The sequence below is a fragment of the Tasmannia lanceolata genome, unplaced genomic scaffold (assembly GCF_043159265.1).
Source record: "Tasmannia lanceolata isolate RefF3 unplaced genomic scaffold, GAP_Taslan_0.1 ptg000016l, whole genome shotgun sequence".
NCBI lineage: Eukaryota > Viridiplantae > Streptophyta > Magnoliopsida > Canellales > Winteraceae > Tasmannia > Tasmannia lanceolata.
In genome coordinates this window covers 9334460-9355432 of record NW_027518693.1, presented here as the reverse complement: position 1 = coordinate 9355432, position 20973 = coordinate 9334460, and the positions used below count along the sequence as shown (strand labels likewise).

Genomic DNA, 20973 nt, shown 5'->3' with positions numbered 1-20973 from the left:
AGTCAAGTCAATGGCTTAAAAACATCTTTTTCATATCAAGGGTCGAGGAAACACGTAGCTAATAAGTAGAATGATTATAGGCGGTCCCTGCTTTGATCCCCCCTCCCCCCGCCATCCTTCTAGGACTTGTATATTGTCTGCAAAAACTTTCAAAGACTCAGGTCTGGTGGCGGCCAACCAAATCAACGGTCTCGATTGTGCACATAAGTCTGATGTGGGACCCAATGTAGTCGTGTAGTACTCTAATTTATTAGATAGGAAAAATATTTTGCTTGGACTCTTATTCAAGAAGAAAGTGACGATCAAATAATGCTAGAATGAATGGAAGAAAATATCTCTTTCTCTCCACAACCTCTATTGCCAAAATTAGAAACATGCCAAAATTTCCAGAATCGAATGGAGTCCAAGTAGAGCACACTGTTCCACTTTTAAAAACAGTTGGACATTAAAACACAGCATTTAAGGCAGATGCTGTTTTTGCACATTGTTTCCACTTAACCGATTAGTGGAAAGATCTTACCAATTGTGATGTATCTAAGGGTGTAAACGGATCGAATTCGGAGCGGATATGGTTATATCCGAATTCGATTACAGTATACACTATCCGAATTCGGATTCGGATTCGACGGATATTTAATATCTATTACCGAATTCGTATCCGTCGGATATTGTTCGAATTCGGATATTATCCGTATCCGTTTATCCGGTAAATTCGAACATTTTATTGCAGCACTTTATCTTTTTTCTCCTACTTACTCGAATGAATTTTCCAAAACTTAAAACTAGACCTCTACATTCTCATCACAAAATTAACTCTCAAACCCTAAAATATATGAGATCCTCTTTTTCCTTTTAAAACAAAGGCAGAGAGAGAGAGAGAGGGAGGCGATGGGGATGGATGATAGTGTTCGTAGTGGTCTTTGGGTTTTTCCTCTTTTTTTTGTATATGATGGAATGAGTTTGGGCTATTTTGATGGAATGGGTTTGGGCTATTTTTGTTTTTATTTTTTTTCTAAAAAGAATATTCACTTTTCTTATAGAAACAAAAGATAGTGTGTCATTACTAAAAATAAATATTAATGATATTATTAATAATAAATAAAAATGATTTACTTCTCGGATTCGGATGTTAAACGGATCGGATATACCATTTACCAGATTCGCATCCGCTAAGAGCCGGATATCTCATAAACGGATTCGGATAATATCCGCTTGAAACGGATTCGGATAATCTTCGCTTTAAAGGGATTCGGATGCGGACGGTAATCGAATTTCCGAATATCCATTTACACCCCTAGATGTATCTCGAGGCTTTTGAATCAAAATGAAATCAGCAGCTTGGAGTGGACACTAAGCTTCACGTTTCAACAATACAAACCCCACAAAATCACAACGATGAACATAGGACAAGAAGAGAGCATCAAAATCCAGCTCAAATGACCTATGTATAAACAAAGAGGAAGAGCTTAGGGTGGGGATAGGCGAGGGTACGAGGTTTTGGGTAGACCCATGGTTAGGAGAGTAGGTCTGTGCCATGCTTTTCCAAACCTATACATCCTAGCGACCAATAGATGGGCAGGAGTTTCTAACTACCTTTCAAGGGAGAGCTACTCGGTGTGCGAATCTTTGGAAGTCCTTAGCCCCTCCAAGAATCACAGCCTTTGCATGGTCTATGATTAGTTGGAAGATCAACACTTGTGACTGGCCTCAGAAAAGAAACTTTCACATTGCAAGTAGATGTTTTCTATCCAAAAACGAGGAGTCATTAGATCACATTATGGTGCATTGTCCGCTCTCATACTGCTGTGGCAGGCAATGGTTAATTGTTTGGTCTCTCTTGGACTTTCCAAAGATCAATTAGCAAGATCTTTTCTAATTGGTGTGTGTAGACACCCTCATTTTGCTCCGCTTTAATCAACAAAGAAGATAGTGTTTGTCTATCAATTCGCTTTAATCAACAAAGAAGATAGTGTTTGTCTATCAATTCTTCCAATGTTTTCCATTTCCAGGTTCGTTTTCCATTTTGCCGATTCCGTTTTTACACTTTTCGACGTTCCCCAGGGTTATTTTCCTAGCCTCTTAATCCCCAGAATATTTCCAGGCAGGTCTTAGGCTCTATTTGGATGTTGGTAGCCCGTTGGGGCGGAAGTTTTGAAGAAGTCGAAGTGCTTTCGGTGGAATGGAAGTCAAAGAGAAGATAAGTTGGCATATTTATTTATGTTGTTTGGTTGCTTGTACTGGTGTTGGACTTTTAGTTGAAAATGACCAAAAAAAAAATCATAATAAATTCTGAGGCGCAGAAGCGTCATTAAACTCTATTGCACCAAGATTCCACCCAAATTTCTTCGAATTGGGGGTTTGCAATTCGGCTCTCTTTGGATAGCCATGTCACATCAGCCGACCAGCACCCGACATCCCAGGTGGTCAAAATGGCGCTAAAGCAATAAAACAACAACCAAACGACGCAAGGCATTTTAAATTCCAACAAAAGCCCAAAAAATGCCCACTTTTTTGGCATTTTTCCCAATGCTCATTCCCTTACGTCTTTCTATTTTTTGGAGTTTTCTCGGAATTTGCCGGGATTTTCCTCATTCTCAATTCGTTTTCCTTAGTACATTTTTCAAAGAGAATTCATTTTCCGTGGAAAATTGAAAGGTCCGATTTTGGTCGGGGAGTGGACATATCATTTTAATGCTTGGATTTCAAAATGAGGGACAGAGGTCAGCCCATCAAATTCTCGAAATTGGGTTTATTACATGGAGTTGGGCCCGAGTTAGTGGGCCCACATAATTTTTCAATTTATGGGTTTCGGCCGGACCAAGCAGGGAACTCCAATTTTAATCAAATTTCATTCCAGTGGTCGAAACTAAGTGGGGCCTACAAATGGTTCGAACTTATTTCCCAATAGAATGCAATAAAATTGAGTGGAGCCCAACAGAGTTGCAAAATCTTGAAATTTATTCAAGTTGGGTCCACAACTGTATAAAATTTTTGAATTCTAAAGGGACACATAATTATGTTGGGACTCACTAATAATTAACAAGGTTGTTATAGTTTGGATGTATGCATATTCGGTTGAAGTGGGGTCCACCTTAGGTATGGAACTTATCTACTCCGTGTGGGTCCCACTTATAATAGAATGAAACCTTCTTAAATACTTGGTCGAAGTTTGATTCTTTATTAAGTGGATACTAAGAAAAAAGGTTCATATTAAAAAGGCTATAAATACTCGCGGCTACTTGGTTTTACGCAACCCTCGTCAGATTTCATCAGGGTTGAAAAATTCTCAATTTCTCGGATCTATAGAAGTATGGACAAAGTTAGGGTATGAGAACATAGTGTTTTTTTCAACATCGAATAATCTGTGTCGAAAATTGTAATTTTAAGAAATTAACTCTTGCAATTAATACCTCTCTCTCTCTCTCTCTCTCTCTCTCTCATGAGAACATAGCGTTGTTTTCAACTTCGAATAATCTGTGAACAAAATTGCCCAAAATTGTAATTGTCAGAAATTGACTTTGCAATTAATACCTCTCTCTCTCTCTCTCTCTCTAGGATGAGAACATAGGCTTTTTTTTTCAACTTCGAATAATCTGTGTACAAAATTGTCCAAAATTGTAATTGTCAGAAATTGACTCTTGCAATTAATACTTCTCTCTCTCTCACTCTCTAGAATGAAAACATAGTGTTTTTTTCAACTTCGAATAATCTGTGTACAAAATTGTCCAAAATTGCAATTGTCAGAAATTGACTCTTGCAATTAATATCTCTCTCTCTCTCTCTCTCTCTCTCTCTCTCTGGGATGAGAACATAGCATCGTTTTCAACTTCGAATAATCTGTCTACAAAAGTGTCCAAAATTGTAATTGTCAGAAATTGACTCTTGCAATTGACACCTCTCTCTCTCTCTCTCTCTCGGATGAGAAAATAGCATATTTTTCAACTTCGAATAATCTGTGTACAAAATTGTCCAAAATTATAATTGTAAGAAATTGACTCTTGCAATTAATACCTCTCTCTCTCTCTCTCCAGCGAACTAAAAATCTCCTATGACATTGTGGATTTGTGGCCCACAAATGAACGGTTCGATCATCCTCTGAAGTGGGTCACGCATACACACACCATATAAAATCTCCACTGATACGCTCAAAATATATCAGTTACAATATGGTGTAAGCTCGTATAGTTCAAATTATTTTAAAAAAAAGTATTGTATAACTTACCATAGGATGATCCAAGCTGTCCATTTGATGGGCCACATCGTAAATACAGTGCACCCCAATGAAAATGGTTTTGGGGCGCAATGTATTTACGATGTTAGGGTCATAGCCCAAAAACTCATTTCGATAGAATGATCCTAGGCCACATCGTAAATACATTGGCACCCCAATGAAAATGGTTTTTGGGGTGCAATGTATTTCCGATGTTAGGGTCATAGCCCAAAAACACATTTCAATAGGATGATCCTAGCTCTACGATCTGTATTGGAATTGCATATTATGGAGACCTTTCATACAGCTAGGATCGTTCTATTGAAATGAGTTTTCTAACATAGCCTTACATTGTGGCCTATCAAATGAACAGTTTGGATCATCGTATGGTAAGTTGTACAATACTTTTTGAATGATATCAGACTACACGAACTTTCACCATCCCAAAACAAATTACCCATGCCATGTTAGGAGTGTTAAATAGTGGGCCCAACCCGTCAAAACATGTGTAATATAATTTGGCCCACTACATGAAATGTAAGGGAAAAGTTATACTAGCCCCCTTTTTTACCTGGGAGAAACCCCCTAGTGTAAAAGAGTAATGGGCCTCACCCATGTTCCGCCCCTCAAGCAAATTCCTGGCTCCGCCCCTGGATTTCGTGCTCAGCTTTTGGCAACTTTAGTGATGGTTTTGGGCAAGACCTTCACCTCTCTCATTCTGAGCTATTTTTAGTAATTTCAGAAACTTCTCAATCTAAAAATTTTTGGAAACCGAGATCTTTCTCTACTTTATTTATTTTGGAAAGGAGGTCACCACAGGTCTCTGCAACCTTTTGAAACAACAGCAGCCATCTTCTTCTTGGTCACCGATTTTATTCCTCTCTGAAGAGATTTCTTCAAAGAGAACCTCGTATTTCATCTTTCTTTGTGAACGGCTAAGACTCACCTCTATTCCCCATTCAAGTAAGCAATTTTCATGTTCAAGCACTAGATTCTTGCTCTTTTTTTTGGTTTTAAGAAGGTCGATTGTCAACATCGAGTTCGGATTTCAGTTTTCATGAGTTCTAATTCTGGGTTCTTGTTTTCTGTTATATGCTTTCAAACATAATCTACATGTTTAATCAACTTTGATTTCATATTGATGAAAATGCAGAGCACACTTGATGTTGCTGGAACAAAAAGGGGCACTCACAATATGATTTCACACACAGCACAATCACCAATTTGATTTCAACCAGAAAACTCAACCCACATCAACTTTTGCACACAAACCCACTTTATTTGCAATCCCGAACACCAATAACATCAAGGTCCTCTTCAATTTAGCTCAAAAACTACGTTTGCAGCTACCTAATTTTGAAACCCACCTTTGCAGCCACATAATTTCAAAACCCACCCCTAAGTTCATGAACCCATGAACACAACCCACTCGATTTCAAGACTAGCCCAGCAACCCACTTGAATTCTCATGATCACAGCACACTGAAATTTAAAAAATCCAATTCAATTTTGAGTACTTAAACCCAAAACCCATGGTTCGAGCTTCACAAAAACCCCCATTTTGAAACTAGGACTGCAAATCGGGTCGGGCGGGTCGGGTTTTGGAGAACCCAACCCTACCCGAGAAATATCTCGGGTCGGGTCGGGTCGAGTTTTTTCACGTTGACGCAAATTTTTAAGGAAAATTCTTGTTTGGCAAGGCAACTCAACTCATAGAAGCAGAAATTACACTCACATTACACTTAAATCAAACAATGATGTAATTACACTCACATCACACTTGAATCAAACAATGCTGTAATCAAACAATGTTGTAATTACAATCAAACAATGCTGAATCAAACACTTGAATCAACTCAACTCATAGAAGCAGAAATTACACTCACATACAGTAACAGTGGGTGCGTGGGTTTTCACTTTTAACTTTGGGATAATTACATTTACACCCCCTCTAGTTTCTGACACATCCACTTCCACCCCTATAGTTTAAAACGTGACAAATACACCCCTGTAGTTTCAATTTGTTTAAGGTTTGCCCCCTCAGCTGAACGTTCGTCCATAGATTGAAGGGTTAGGATGATCCGTGGAGCTGATTTTTTGGGCACACCATATCTATGTCAGGACCCATCAAATGAACGCTTTGGATCATCCAAATAATGTGGGTCCCTACCCGAATCCAAACACTACCAAAAAATCATCCAAATAATGTGGGCCCACATTGTTTGGATGATCCAAAGCATTCATTTGATGGGTCCTGACATAGTTAGGGTGTGCCCAAAAAATCAGCTCCATCGGATCATCCTAACCCTTCAATCTATGGAAGAACCTTCAGCTGAGGGGGCCTACCTTAAACAAATTGAAACTACAAGGGTGTATTTGTCACGTTTTAAACTATAGGGGTGGAAGTGGATGTGTCAAAAACTAGAGGGAGTGTAAATGTAATTATCCCTTTAACTTTTACCTAACAATAGAAAAAAATGTACATACTATAACTTATGTAACTCGGGTCGGGCCCCTTCAAACCCGGCTCGACCCGAGATTCATGCGGGCTTTTGAATGCTGAACCCGGCTCGACCCGAAACCCATGAAACCCGAACCCGACCCAGGCTATTTTCGGGTCGGGTTGATGCGGGTCGGGTTTTACCCGGCTCGAGTTGCAGCCCTACTTGGAACCCACCTCGTTTGGGTTTTAAAACCAAAGGGAAATGATATCCACATACCTTTGTCTTGTTATACACACCCTTGCTTCTTGTCTGTTAGTATTGGATGAGATATCAAAAGATTTGATGGGTGGAGGCCACCATCTCAACCCCGAGATTTTATACGGTGTGAGCCCTTATAGTGCCGTATTTTTCAAAAAGTAACGTACCGACCAAATCATAGGATGATCCAAACCGTCCATGTGATTAGAACACAAAGTAAATAGGTAGTTAGCCAAAAAAAAAAAAAAAACAATTCCATAGGATGATCCTAGCCCTTCGATTTTCATAATATGCAGTTCCTCTATAGATCGGAGGGCTGGGATCATCCTATAGAAATGATTTTTTATGCACAACCTATTAAGCTTGCGCCCCATAACATGGACAGTTTGGATCATCCTATAGTGTGGTCCGTAGGGTACATTTTGAAAAATACGGGACTATAAGGGCTCACACCATATAAAATCCCAATCCGAGATTTTAAAACCTTTTTTTTGCTTTTCTTTGATTATTAATGATAGCTCAGTGTGCCAGGCTCATTAAATCTGATCTCTATCCTCCCTCTCTCTCCAAATTAAGCCAAGCTTACACATGTAATGCAACCAAATTGGAGTCCCAATCTTATGTAGACAAACCTTACATACACCGCTATCTCTCTTTACGTTTTCTTTTACTCTTCTTCTCCCTAAGTTGATTTTGGGATAGTTTAGGATGTTGGGTGATCGTTTGAAGTGGGTGCACAGACGTAAGAAGGGCATTGGAATGAAGATGAGGATGTTGGCTCATCGTTTAAATTGGGTACACAGAGAATATGGGGAAGAAAGTAACAAGGACATTGGAATGAATATGAGGATGAGGATGAGGATGTTGGTTGATCGTTTAAAGTGGGAGGTACACAGATAAAGTGGGCGCGTGCGGCCAGGGGCAGAACATAAGAAGTTGGAATGAGGATGGCGATGGAGGCTGATGAATGTGGGCGCACGTGGATGCAATCTATCAGGGCCTTTGCACTGAGTAATACGATGACGATGGCTGATCGTGCAAAGTGGATGGCTGATCGTGCAAAGTGCGTATACAGAGAAAAAACGGTGAGCCCGACATGCTGTTAGAACCAAAGACAGATAGAAATCCGAAACAAGGCGACGGCTCAGATCAATCAGAGTCCGCCTTGCATCTCCACATCCTCCACATCATTCCCGTTGTGGAGGTGCGTAGGATAAAACTTTACAATCCCGCGCGCATGATCTGAACGTCCTTATTCTCTCCTCTTCTTTCATTCAAGACACTTTGTTCGTCAGAGAATTGTCAACACATCCTCGTGGAATATTTCCACGTCATCTTCTTCTGCCCTTTATTCTCTGATGTTATGATATCCAGGAGATGATAAATTCACACTCCCTGTAGGTTAATTCACGCCCCTCTCTGGCAGACTTTAAAGCTTTTTGACGCCAAATCAAGTAATAAATGTCCAGCTTGCCTACCAAAAAAAAAAGAAGTAATAAGTGGTACGAATAATCCTACAACGGGTGCGAATTTATCATCTTGAGGGAGATAATAAGAAGAGAAAATTGGAATTCTTAGAAGAAAGAGAAAATGGGTCCTTTGATCGGGTCTCTGCCCTCAACCATGGGCTCCGCCTCAAATTAGGAAAAATCGCTCGCTCTCTCTCTCTCTCTATCTCTCTAATCTCTCTCTATCTATCTGGCCTAGGGTTAGTGTTTCTGAAACTCACGCCTTCTCTCTCTCTATCTATACATGATTCCCTCGATTAGGATATTATAGTTCAATTGCTCTGGGCTCCTTCATTTATTGGGTCTAGGGTAAATATTTTTCTTGGTTGATCAATTGATTTTTAGTCCTAAGCTGATTTTTAGTTTATGATCTGGGGCTTGAATTTGGGGTTTGTGGCTTTAATTCTCTTCAATTTCATTGTTTTTAGTTTACAATTTTCTTTTATGCTCCTCTTTTTCAAATACTGTTTTTATTTTTATGCTTCTCTTTTTGGCCTTCTGTAGCTGATCTCTGATATTAGTATTAGAACTAGGTTTTCTCAGGGGTGTGGGATTTGATTCTCCAAAGAGTGGTGGAGTTAGGGTTTATGATCCGATTCAGGGTATTTTTAATTTCCCTTTTCGGAATACTAATCTGTTATCCTTTAATTGTATTCTTCAAGTTCTTTTCTTGTCATGTTTCCTTTCTTGGATTGTTTACATTATGGTGATTTATGATTACAGTTGTTTTTCTTTTGCTCCTAGTGCTAAGCAGATTATGACCCTCTATGTAGGATTTCTAGGTTTCAGAATTGGGAGAATCTGTTTGAATTTTTAAGCTTTATTGGATCTTTAGTTTGTCACTTAGGCTCTGTTTGGATTTCACGAAAAACATTTCTGATGGAAAATGTCTTCCTAGGATTTTTTTTCTTTTCCATAATTTAGAGGAAAATAATATGATCAAGGTTAATTTAGTGAGATATTATCATAAATCGAAGGCTTCATTCAAGTTATATGTTTGAATAGGGTTCGTTCAAGTTATATGTTTTTTTTTTGTGAGTTAAAAAGTAGAAAATTTTAAGAATCTTTTTGCTTTCCAAACTTTTCCAGATAATTAATGCAATCCAATCAGGGCCTTAGGTCTGAAGTTGCCTTTGTTTCAGTTTCGATAACCATGAGGCCTTTTCCTCATATTTTCAAGCTTGCAGTGTACATGTTAAATGGGAATTAGCTTGAGAGTTATATTGATCTTTCTTAAGGTTTTGATTAGAAACTGTGTTCTCTTTCCTAGTTTTGTACTTTTTCTAAAATCTTGAGATCTAGGACAGCCGCTTTTCATGTCTTATTCTACTTCTATTATATCCTATAATTTATATTTCACTGTCCATTCGTATGGATCCTCCAATATTGTTTTTTTCTGTTGCTTTTTCCTTTTAAAACGTTATTTTTTTATATTTAGGATTAGTTAGTGCTGGATTGTTTTGGGGATGTTTTGAATTTGATGTATGGCTTTTTCCTTTTTAAACATTATTCCTTTTTCCATTCATGTTTGTTTGATCCTTTGACCAATGCATCATTTTCTTGTTATCAGAGTATTCAATCTCCAATGGAGTGTGAGCTGGAATCGAGCAAAATTTGTAGACATCCTACATCTCCAGACCGTCTTCTACAATGGTCCCAATGGCAACTGCTGGATTCCATTCTCCCCACTGGTGGATTTGCCCATTCTTATGGTCTCGAGGCTGCCATCCAAGCTCGCATTATCACAGGGCCAGAAGATCTTAAAACCCATGTGATCCATGTGTTGGAAAACACTGGAAGCCTACTTCTTCCCTTTGTATTTAGTGCAAACAAGTCTCCTAACATGGAAACATGGTCCAGACTTGATAAAATGCTAGAGGCAACACTAACAAACGAAGTAAGTAGAAAGGCATCCATTTCACAAGGCTCGGCACTTTTGAGGGTAGCTGCATCAGTGTTTTTGGAGGTTCCATCTCTTAAGAAAATGAGAGAGACATTATTAGGTTCAGGGAAGGTCTATTTCCACCATGCACCCATTTTTGGCCTTATATGTGGACGTCTTGGGTTTGACAGTGGGACGACTCAGCGTGCTTACTTGTTCATGACAATGAGAGATGTTATTTCTGCAGCGACGAGGCTGAATTTGGTTGGACCTCTCGGTGCATCAGTATTGCAGCACCAGATTGCTTTTGTTGCTGAAGAAATTGTTCAGAAATGGATGGACCGTCCTGCTGAGGATGCATGCCAGACAGCTCCTTTTCTTGATACAGTACAGGGTTGTCATGGGTATTTGTTTTCTAAACTGTTCTGTTCTTGAAATCCAGACAAATTTGCTGCATACATGACTTGTTTATTTCTTCCCTATAGGAGCTAGAGGCATTCCAAAATCTATCTTGTACTTCTGTTAGGGGACGTTTGGATACTTGGATTTTAGAATCTTGGATTTCCTCAAAATCGTAGATGGGAGACAAGAGAAGGAGACCAGCCGTTGTTTTCTGATTTCTCGCCCCTCTTTCCGTTAGCAAGAGCGTAGGAGATCATCCTATGTTTCCAGGTTTTAGAAATCTCAGGATGAGGGAGAGATTTCTAAAACCTGGACTTCTTACTTAAAATCCAAGATTCTAAAGAGAAGCAAAACGGACGGTCTCTTTCTTCTCTTGTCTCCCATCCATGATTTTGAGGAAATCCAAGATTCTAAAATCCGCTTATCCAAACTGCCCCTTAGTTTCCAGTTTTTGTTCAAGGCCCTAACAGGTTTAACTGTTTAACTGCAATTCATTGGGAATAACTTGATGATTTCTCTTCGGCCTCAATATCCTGATTGAATTGCCTCATTGTTTGGTTGGTGTTGCTAGAAGCCTGTAACTTATTTACAGTCCATTAGAATGTTCAATCTGCTTCTCTCGATGACCTTATCTTCGGTGCAACATCAGCCCTTCCTGGAACTTTCTTCAAAGTGGATGAAGAGAGCATGAAAACTCCAATATGTAAATCTTGTCTTCCTTTTCTTTTATATATTTTATATTGAAAAAGAAGTCCAAAATGTAAACATGTTGCAGAGTGCCTTTACTGTACTTGGCTCCTGTCTTGTAAAAATTTGTTGCTTTGGTGGGCTTTCTGTTGTCAGTCTAATTTCTTTGCTTAAATGTAATTGCATTTTGTTTGTCATATTTTTTCTTATCATGTGGTGTTGTACTCATGAGCGTCATTACAACCTATTATACTTATTTTTTTTCCTTTTGATAACATCTCAACAGCCAATTATAGTTATAGCATGAACATCTAAAGAAATTCAATGCAGCTCAACTTTCTGTATACATGGAACATTTTGATTACTAAATAACTCTAGCTTCACTTTCTTTGAATGTGCGAAAATGGCATTGGAACATGAATTCTTCTTTGGACAAATCATCAATGCCCTCTATCAATGTTTGCAAGACTTATTTTTTTGTCAACTATTGGTATTGTACAGTATAGTGCCCTTTTGTTTATGGGCTATCCATGGTTGTTTCTATGCAAGACAGTCTCAAAACTCCTCCCCGTCATCATCAACTCGGCGAGAATCAACTCCCGTTTACCTTGTCCACATTCTTGTCCGAGTCCACATTTTGTCAAACAAAAGTCAGTCAAAACTCTTTTGCGTCTCCAGAGGCACTCTGCACTTTCGATCGTGCAAAGTGCGTATAAAATGGTGAGCCCGACATGCTATAAGTCTATAACAACCATTTGCTGCCCCCTTGGAACAAATTCCTGGCTCCGCCCCTGGTTGGCCACCTATCATATAAAATCTCCTATTAAGTTAAGGATGTAATTTACTTTGTAGCTATTCAATACCGTATATAAATTTTCTAGATGTCGACATAAATTCTAGGGGTGCAACTCAGGTTGGGTTGGGTCGGGTTGAGGCCAACCCGACCCAACCCGAGGAACCCACTTTTCCAACCCAACCCGACCCAACCCGGCTGGGTTCAACTCGACCCAACCCGATTTCCAATTCGGGTTGGGTTGGGTCGGGTTGACCCGATTTGATATGGTACCAACAATTGACCAACTCAACTCAAGCTGGGTTGTTTTGGATTTTGAGAACCAATAGTGAGTCACCAATAATCAGTTTGTGACTCACAATCAGTTCTCAAAATCCAAAACAAATAGGGACTAACAATTAACGAAGGGAAATTTTATCCGTACTACTATATTTTGATGGTCACACTCAGGTATGGCCCGAACCATAGGATTATCCAAACCATCCATTGTGGACTGTGGAGACTATTTCAATGTTGAAAAAGAAAAACACATACAGAACTTCTTCAGATGGAATACAGTGATATTAATATAAACTAGGATCATATGTATATATTGGAATTAACATCACTACTAAATGGGAATTTGAAATTTCCAATTCGGGTTGGGTTGGGTTGGGTTGCCTGACACCCCAACCCGACTCAACCCATTTTCAATTCGGGTTGATTTTTCCCAACCCTAACCCAACCCGATTTTTGAAAAGCTTAACCCGACCCAACCCAAATTCGGGTTGAACCCGGCGGGTTTGGGATGAACCCGACTCGAGTTGCACCCCTAGTAAATTCCTTCCTTTATAGCTAATGTCTTACCTTTTTAACTTAAATCCTATTTTTACTTTATAAGAATCACAAAGGCAAAAAAAATATGTTAATAACCCGAACCTGACCAGTTCAACCCGAATGTAGCTCGGGTGGGGTTGGGAAAAACCATACCGATTTAATTTCAGGTTGGGTACTTGGGTTAGGTTAGGGTTGATGCTGTGGGCAACCCGAACCCAACTGCCATCCTCTAATTTTATAATGATTAATTAGGTAAGAAATATTTTTGGAAAATGATTTCAGCGCTCCAATGTTTTGATAAACATGCCCTCACTTGCTTGTCACGTAGTATTTAAAGGGTTGAGAGATTTAGAGGCAGTGGATAGGTTGGGGTGACATCCCTCGACTCGAGGCTCGGGCTACGTCGGGTTAGATTTGATGGAATGCAGCCTCTGGTTAGGCTTGGGTTGGCCTCAACCCGATCCGATCCAACCCAACCCGAGTTGCATCCCTAGATACTGTGATACCATTTCCCATAGCGTAGCACGTGCCTACATGTTCGGCAGGTTTCTCATGCCAAGTGGTTTCCCGAAAGAAATCCATGCCATCGGCTTTGGCAGACCAGAGTCTAACCACATTTGTACATTTGATATAACAAAGGTCGATGGTAGGGGTGTAAACGAGCCGAGCCAAGCCGAGCTTGGCTAGGCTTGGGTCGGCTCGTTAAGTTCAAGAGGTCGGCTCGGGCTCGGGTTGGGCTCTAACCAGGCTCGAGCTCGGCTTGGCTCGGCCAGGCTCCCGAGCGGCTCGCGAGCCTTCCCGAGCTCTGGAAATATTAAGGCAATGATATATTCACACCCCCATCTTCCTTGGACAGCCCTATCTACTGTAATTTGACTAGTCTTTTTACACCAAGGGGGGTGATCCAAGTAACAAATGGGGTTAAAAAAAAAAGTGACATATTTTGCCTCCCCCTTTCACTCCCTAGACAACCCTTTTAGTGTGTGTATATATATATATATATATATATATATATATATATATATATACACACACACATATTTAGCCGGCTCGGCTCGTTAAGGATTCGAGTCGAGCTCGAGCGAGCTTCCGAGCCCGAGCCAAAATTGACACCCTTAGTCGATGGGTTCTTTGATTTCCTTCTAGCCAGCCGATTCAGTCGACGCGTTGCCAACCAAAAATTATAATTGACGGAAGAGCTAAAAGGAGCCAAGTTCTACAAGTGGCATGGCTGAAAAATGCATTCGACTAATAATTATGTTGTCTTCCACAATGTGGTGTAGGACAATATGGAAAGATGCTTGCTGAAGTTCCTAGGCAGCAAAATTGGGATAGCAATGTTCTTTAATTTATTATAGATAACTAGATTAAAATTCAAGTTAATAACAATAAAAGAACACAACCGTACTAATACATCGGTCTAAATGCAAAGCAAACGGCTAACGTTTCATAATGAGCAAGTCATTCCCGCAATCCAAACGCACCCTTGGAGTAATTGGTTGTTTCACATTTTCATGTTCTAGGAGCTTCAGAAGAATTAAGACACGTCTAGAGTGTGGTTCCTCGTTGGAATGGTGGCTATTGCACACAGATAATCAGTGAACTGATCTCAACTTATTCTGATGCCGAGAAAAATTATTAAGGGTGTGCGCTTTTCAGATGATTCAAATCCGATGACAGATTTTCTCCAACCTTGGGAGTGATGCAATTGCATGTTTTGGCAACTTGGAGCCATGGGATTTTGTTTCCTAATAGTTACCTTATCTTTAGCAACAAATTAGACTTGAGATTCTAAGATATATTGTTAGGAGTTTTATATCTATAGTAATTTATATATTTTAGTAGTTTGGAAAGTTTTCTTTTATTAGGAGTCTATTATTAGAGGTTTTCCTATATTTTAGAGGTCTAGTGATTATCAGAAGAAAGCTGCTAGGATGAGGATTTATGTTTAATATAAAAGATGTGTATGCATTTCTAGGGGACTTTTATTGATTTTATGAAATAATATAGAGAAGGGAGAAACATAGATGTTTTCCTTTATCTTCTTCTCCAATTTGAACTAGTGGGTGTAATAATCATTCATCTTTAGTGAAACACCCACATGCTCGTAGCCACGCTTCATCATCTGGTACCAAAGCTTGTGTTCCACTATCAAGATGTTCATCGATGGCACCAAGACCAAAGCATATGGTGTTGGAAGAGTCTTCGAGAGAGATCGCGGCACTAAAGATGTGGGTGGAGAAACTCACAAAGTAGTTAAGATTGGTTCGGACTTCTTCCATAGCGAGGGACGTAGGATCAGATGTAGACGTCGTGAGCCAACGATAGGGTTATCCGCCGTGACGACTAGCGAGAGCTAAGGCAATCGGAGGTGACTCCAAGTGTTGGAAATCTTGTCTTGAGGTTAAGAGAGTAGCACGAGACTTGGAATCATTCTACTGTTACTTACAGCGAAAAATTGTAGATTGAGAGTCACCACCAATATAAATATTATATTATATTCCCTAACTTAGCCTTTAATGGCCAAGCAAAGGGGCCTCACACATGTGAGGACTTGTCAAAATAATGGAAGAGGGGAAGGGCATATTTATAGCCTCTTCCCTCCCCCAACTTTTTCTCCTAGGCAGTGTGGGACTAAAAACCCATAATGGCTTCTCATCCCTTGCATTTTGTACCTTTACTTTTTTGTCTAATATGTTTTTTGTTTTATTCAAAGTTGATGCAGTCCAAAAATACGAACTACCTTGTTACGTAGCAGTGGAGGCAAAATAGAACAAATAAAGAAAAAACTACCATTCAATCACCATCGTAGGGAAAAGAATACTTCGATCGTCAACCAGAAAAGCTGGATACAAACAAAATGTTGAAAATAAAAGTTAAAGAATACGAGACTTGTTCCACACCAACATATGATATGTTCTTCGTGATTTTCGTCCGCATCAAAAGTTCATTATTATATTATTTTTTCTTTCTCTTACCTTTTTAAAATATATACCAACAAAGGTACAATACCAAAAGAGAAAAGAGTTTCTACACTCTAGTGTAAAAATTGAGGATCCTATTCACATGATTGAGATATACAAAGCCAGCAGCTTAAGAGACATCTTGAGAGGTTTGTCAATAAATCTAGGGTCCCAGCATCATTTCATTTTTTAACAGTTAAGCTCGATTTGAACCTCTGACTTCTAGGTCGGAGAATAAAGTCTTGACCATTGAGCTAGAGGCTCGATCCCATTATTTCATTTTCACAGACTGCATCATTTCAAGAGGAACGCTAAACTGAGGGGCGCCCTTGCCAAAAAGGGCTGGTAGGGTACTCCCATTTACTCTTACTCACCAAATTCATTTACGATGGCTGCAAGTCAAAAGAGTATTAGATGCACTTTGGTGACCAACAGCCAACGAGAGCGTCCTTCCAGCCCCTTTTTTTTTGGAAGGGTACCCCTCAGTTTATCATTCCTCTTATTTCAATTTGATATTTTTATGGGGTGTTCCAAGATGGTTGAGTTTAATTAGAAGAGGATAAGAACATCTGGCTGTTAGACGAGTTCCTCACACACATCTGCGCCTGCCCAGCTTACCTATCGGGGAAAATGATTTTATGTGATGTTTATACCTTAAAAATTATTCAGAAGAGTACATTGGGGACCACTTCTTAGGATGATCCATACCGTTCATTTGACAGGCCACAACGTGAATAGGTTATATCTCCTGAATCATCTCCATAGGACGATCCTATCCATCGGATATGAAAATGGACTGCACATTATATCACCCTTGACGGATCGGAGGGTTACAGTCATCCCATGGAGATGTCGTTTATGTAGAGTCGTCCCATTTTGATGCTCTACCTTTTCAACGGCCTTCGTTGCTGAAACAAGTCCCCATGTGGAACCCTAGATGTGATCGTCACCATAGATCGCAACAGCATAGTCGTTCTCAATAGTTTGTAACAACAACATCAAAACCCTAACCCTCTTCTCCTTCCTTACCTCTTTGCGGGAATTTGTTAATTCCAAATCTACAAAAACACACAAGAATATATAAAACCTTCTGGGAATAGAATAGAAGACATATTAAGATATAGAATAAGTAAAATAAAAACAAAAACAAATTACGCGTATTTCTCTCACATATTTATCTAGTGATTTCCTTGTGCTTCATATATATGTGGTTTCCTCCTTAATGTTTCAATCACTTCTAAAACATTTTTAACGCGTTTACATCTCATGATTTTTTATCACTTCCCCGCTTCACGCTTCCCATCTATTTTCGACTTGTTTCCCGTTTCCGTTTTACTTTTTGCTTCCCGGATTCATTTCTCAACTTGGTAATTATGCATCAAACACATTATAAAAGATATTATATGAAAAACATAAGTCATTATAAAATATTTGCCAATATGCTGACCGATAATGATATTAATTTTTCTTAAACATTCTTTTCGTTTGTCTTTTCTTAAACATAAGATTAGTTACGAGAAAATACAAATTAAAGGAGGAGTGGAAAGGTCGTTTACCTTTTAATAAGTATGATATAATGTTTCCATTTGTGTGAACCGCAAAATGACTTCTCACAAAATTTCATAGCAAATCCATATATTGATTAATCTAAGTTTATGATTTGAATTCCATCCATTATTTTTCCTAAGAAAAAAAAAAGTTTGAGGCGGGGGTCACTCATTTGATGATGAAAACCATCCATCCGTTAGTTGGGGTATGATTAATATTTGGATGACAAAATTGACATTTTGATTATTGTAAAGGACAATTAAGTTATTTTGGTAGATCTTCATGGTCACTCATGTACCGGGTCATTTTCTAAAGGATCAATTACCAATGGGGGACAAAAATTAGGTTGAATTATCAACAGGACCCATGCTTTTCAGAAATTATCAACGAGGGACAAAAGAGGTCTTGTCATTAAAAGCTGGACGAAAATGCCATTTTCTTAAGCAACACGTTTTGCTTTTCCACTTTTCCCTCTTCTCTCTTCTTTCCCTTTTTTTTTTTACTTTTTCATTTTCAACTTTGTTTTTTTTTTACCTTACCGGTCATCTTCTTCATCATTTAGCCACATTAGAGGTGAGAAAACTCAAAATTTTGAAATGTGAGTTCATTCCCATCTATCTTTCAATATCTAAGTTTTGTTTTTCATTTGTTTTAGGGTTTTGCATTTCTCCTTCTCCCTTTCAATGGAGGATGAGGAAGATGAATCGTACGGTAGAAAGAAAAAAATGTGAAAATGAAAAATGAAAAAAAAACAAGAAGTAAAAAAGTGTTCATAAGGGACTTGATAAGCCCATTTAGAATTTGGTAACCTCATTTTGATACTGGATACCCTAACCCCAGAGACTTGAAAACCCCCTTCCAAAACTCCAGTACCCTTGGGCAATTTTAAGGAACTTGATAAGCCCATTCATAAATTAGTAACCCCATTTTGATACTAGATAACCCTAATCCCAAATACTTGAAAACCCCCTTCCAAAACTCTAGTACCCTCGGCCAATTTTCAGGGACTTGATAAGCCCACTCGGAAATTGGTAACCCCATTTTGATACTTGATAACTCCAATCCTAGAGACTTGAAAACCCCCTTCCAAAACTCCAGTACCCTCAGCCAATTTTCAAGGACTTGATAAACCCATTCAGAAATTGGTAACTCCATTTTTATACTAGATAACCCCAATCCCAGAGACTTGAAAACCTCCTTCCAAAACACTAGTACCCTTGGCAAATTTTTAGGGACTTGATCACCCCATTCGGAAATTGGTGACCCCATTTTTTATACTAGGTAACCCCAATCCCAAAAACTTAAAAACCCTCTTCCAAAACTCCAGTACTGTGGGACATGATCCCGCGAGAGGGGCGTGGGGCGCGAGCCGCCGCGCGCTCTCTCTTTGGTCTCTCGTACCCACGCGATTGGCGTGTGCATTTTAATTATTGATTTGAATTCGTCTTTCCTGTGAACTTGGGATCACTAAGGCAATCCGAATTCCACACGAAAGAGATTGACAGAGTCGCCACCTAGATGTGGGATCTAGGACCCATAATTAACCAGAAATCTAGACTCGCTACCTGGTTACGAGAATGGAAGGTATGGGGAGTTATCCACCACATGCACCATTCTTGCCCGATAGTCGGTCTTCGATTCCAAAAGTTAACTCTTTTAAATTTATTTTAAATGGCTCATTCAACTCTATGTTATTGTGCGAACTAAGTGACATGCATCCTATGATCTAATTTCAATGTGAATCCTAAATGTGTATCTTGATTTCTTAATTTGTCTGGATTCAATCTAGGTGAAAGTTCTCCTAAAATTCTAATTTCATGAAAAATCCTAAGTGATTTGATTAAGCATTTACAAGAAAATTAATATACAAAACACCACAATTTGTTGTGGTGCCGACTCGCGGGTGGTATGCCATCAGACATCCAAGCTGCCTACGTACCCAAGCCTCACTGGGATCAGAGTCGACGTAGTTCGGTGCACCTAAGCTAAGCTACATATGCCTAACTCAATTAGGACACCGACTTAGACGGATTTGACTGTTTCAACAGTTTTAAGAGGAATTATTTAATTCAAGTTGAGGATTTTATTATCTTAGGATTTCATCTAAGATGCTATATGATTCTTATCTGAATGCAAGTTGTCCCTTAGACTAATGCAGGTTTTGCCTACATCCTAGTTTACTAGCCTTGTCCTAGGGAAAGATCGGGTGACTAGTGTAACTAGACCTATGGTACGGTTGCTATTCATAGCAAGCGTCCGTGATGAGGCTGGACTCCTAACTCTAGGACTCCCTAAAACCTAGGACACGGCACGACACCAGTGTTCCTAAATTGGGCTCTAATGGTTCTTAGATTGGAAACCATAATCCAATGGTTCCGAAAGACACAAGATAAATCGATTTAAGTTCTCGAGGTTAATGAGTTTCAGATTTCGAAGATTTTCAGTTTCTAGACATTTAAGGATTACCAATGGTTCTAGGGTTCACCAATTTCGGCCTTGAATGGCATCCAAAGGAGGGAATCGTGCGCTCTTTCCTTGTGCAATTTAATACTTAGGTTATAGCATCTTATTGCCTGGCAGAATCTCAGGATTTCCGTGGACACTAACCTCGGAGCCAACAACATGCTATAACTTAAATATTCAAATTGTCAAAGATCAAGTTGCAATTGGGATACGATTATGGATGCACTGGCCATTTTTCCAGGAAAATCTAAAGATCCTAAAATTTCTGTTTCAATGGATTAAGGAGTGAACATGTGACAGAATTTTAAAGTTCTTTAGGAATTTTTATATGATTTTCAATTAATTTCGAATTTTCCATGGATTTTATCAATTTTAAGCATATGAGCGGTTTTACAAGTGAAATTGTTGCAAATAAATTCGAAATGATTTGAAATTTCTAGAGCAGCAAGATGAAAATGTATGTAGCTTACAGGATGAGTTTTGCATATTTTTACATTAAATTCACATTTAATCTTGATTAAACCATTAAATGTCCAGATTGCACAATTAACACATAAACTAGTAGAAATATAACTCTAAATTCTATGAAATTTCTACAGAAATACTATATGAATCAAAATTGCATGCAGTGAGATTTTCATGAATTTTAGAAATTATTTACTACCAATTTCGGATTTTACAATTTCCAGACCAGATTATAAATTAACACTACATCCCATATTAAAACAGATCCAAATCACACGAAAATTTTACAGTAACAAGTAATATGGAAGATAAGACTACTGTAAAAATTTTATGAATTTTAATGATGATCTGATGCTAGTAAAAATTCTCCTAAAATCTGATAAGTTTCAAAGACAATATTAAATAATATACCAAATAAACTCCAAAAATCTTTACAAATTCATGGTAAAATGAATCAGTAACATATTATTTTCCCACGAAATTTCATTAATTTTAGAATCTGTTTGGTATATAATTTAATTTTTCTTCGTCAAA

At 38.7% G+C, this 20973-nt stretch overlaps 2 protein-coding genes across 4 annotated transcripts in view; one reads left to right on the top strand and one right to left on the bottom strand.

The window, feature by feature from the left end:
* Positions 1-4768: 4768 nt before the first annotated feature.
* Positions 4769-11588, top strand: LOC143848741 (urease accessory protein F-like). 3 transcript variants are annotated; one of them, XM_077357765.1, is made up of 2 exons: positions 4769-5173; positions 9991-11588. In XM_077357765.1, exon 2 carries the CDS (start codon positions 10006-10008, stop codon positions 10735-10737), a length of 732 nt encoding a protein of 243 aa, XP_077213880.1. In that variant the 5' UTR covers positions 4769-5173; positions 9991-10005; the 3' UTR covers positions 10738-11588. The 3 variants fall into 3 exon arrangements, with proteins under 3 accessions (XP_077213880.1, XP_077213881.1, XP_077213878.1); XM_077357766.1 differs by lacking the exon at positions 4769-5173 and adding an exon at positions 8488-8620; XM_077357763.1 differs by lacking the exon at positions 4769-5173 and adding an exon at positions 8993-9022.
* Positions 11589-16663: 5075 nt separating this feature from the next.
* The window catches only part of LOC143848594 (7-deoxyloganetin glucosyltransferase-like), a 37373-nt gene continuing 33063 nt past the window's right edge, over positions 16664-20973 (bottom strand). Inside the window, exon 3 of the mRNA XM_077357562.1 lies at positions 16664-17021. Coding sequence (XP_077213677.1) covers positions 16970-17021 — 52 coding nt within the window. The 3' untranslated portion in view covers positions 16664-16969. The remainder of the gene's footprint in view (positions 17022-20973) is intronic.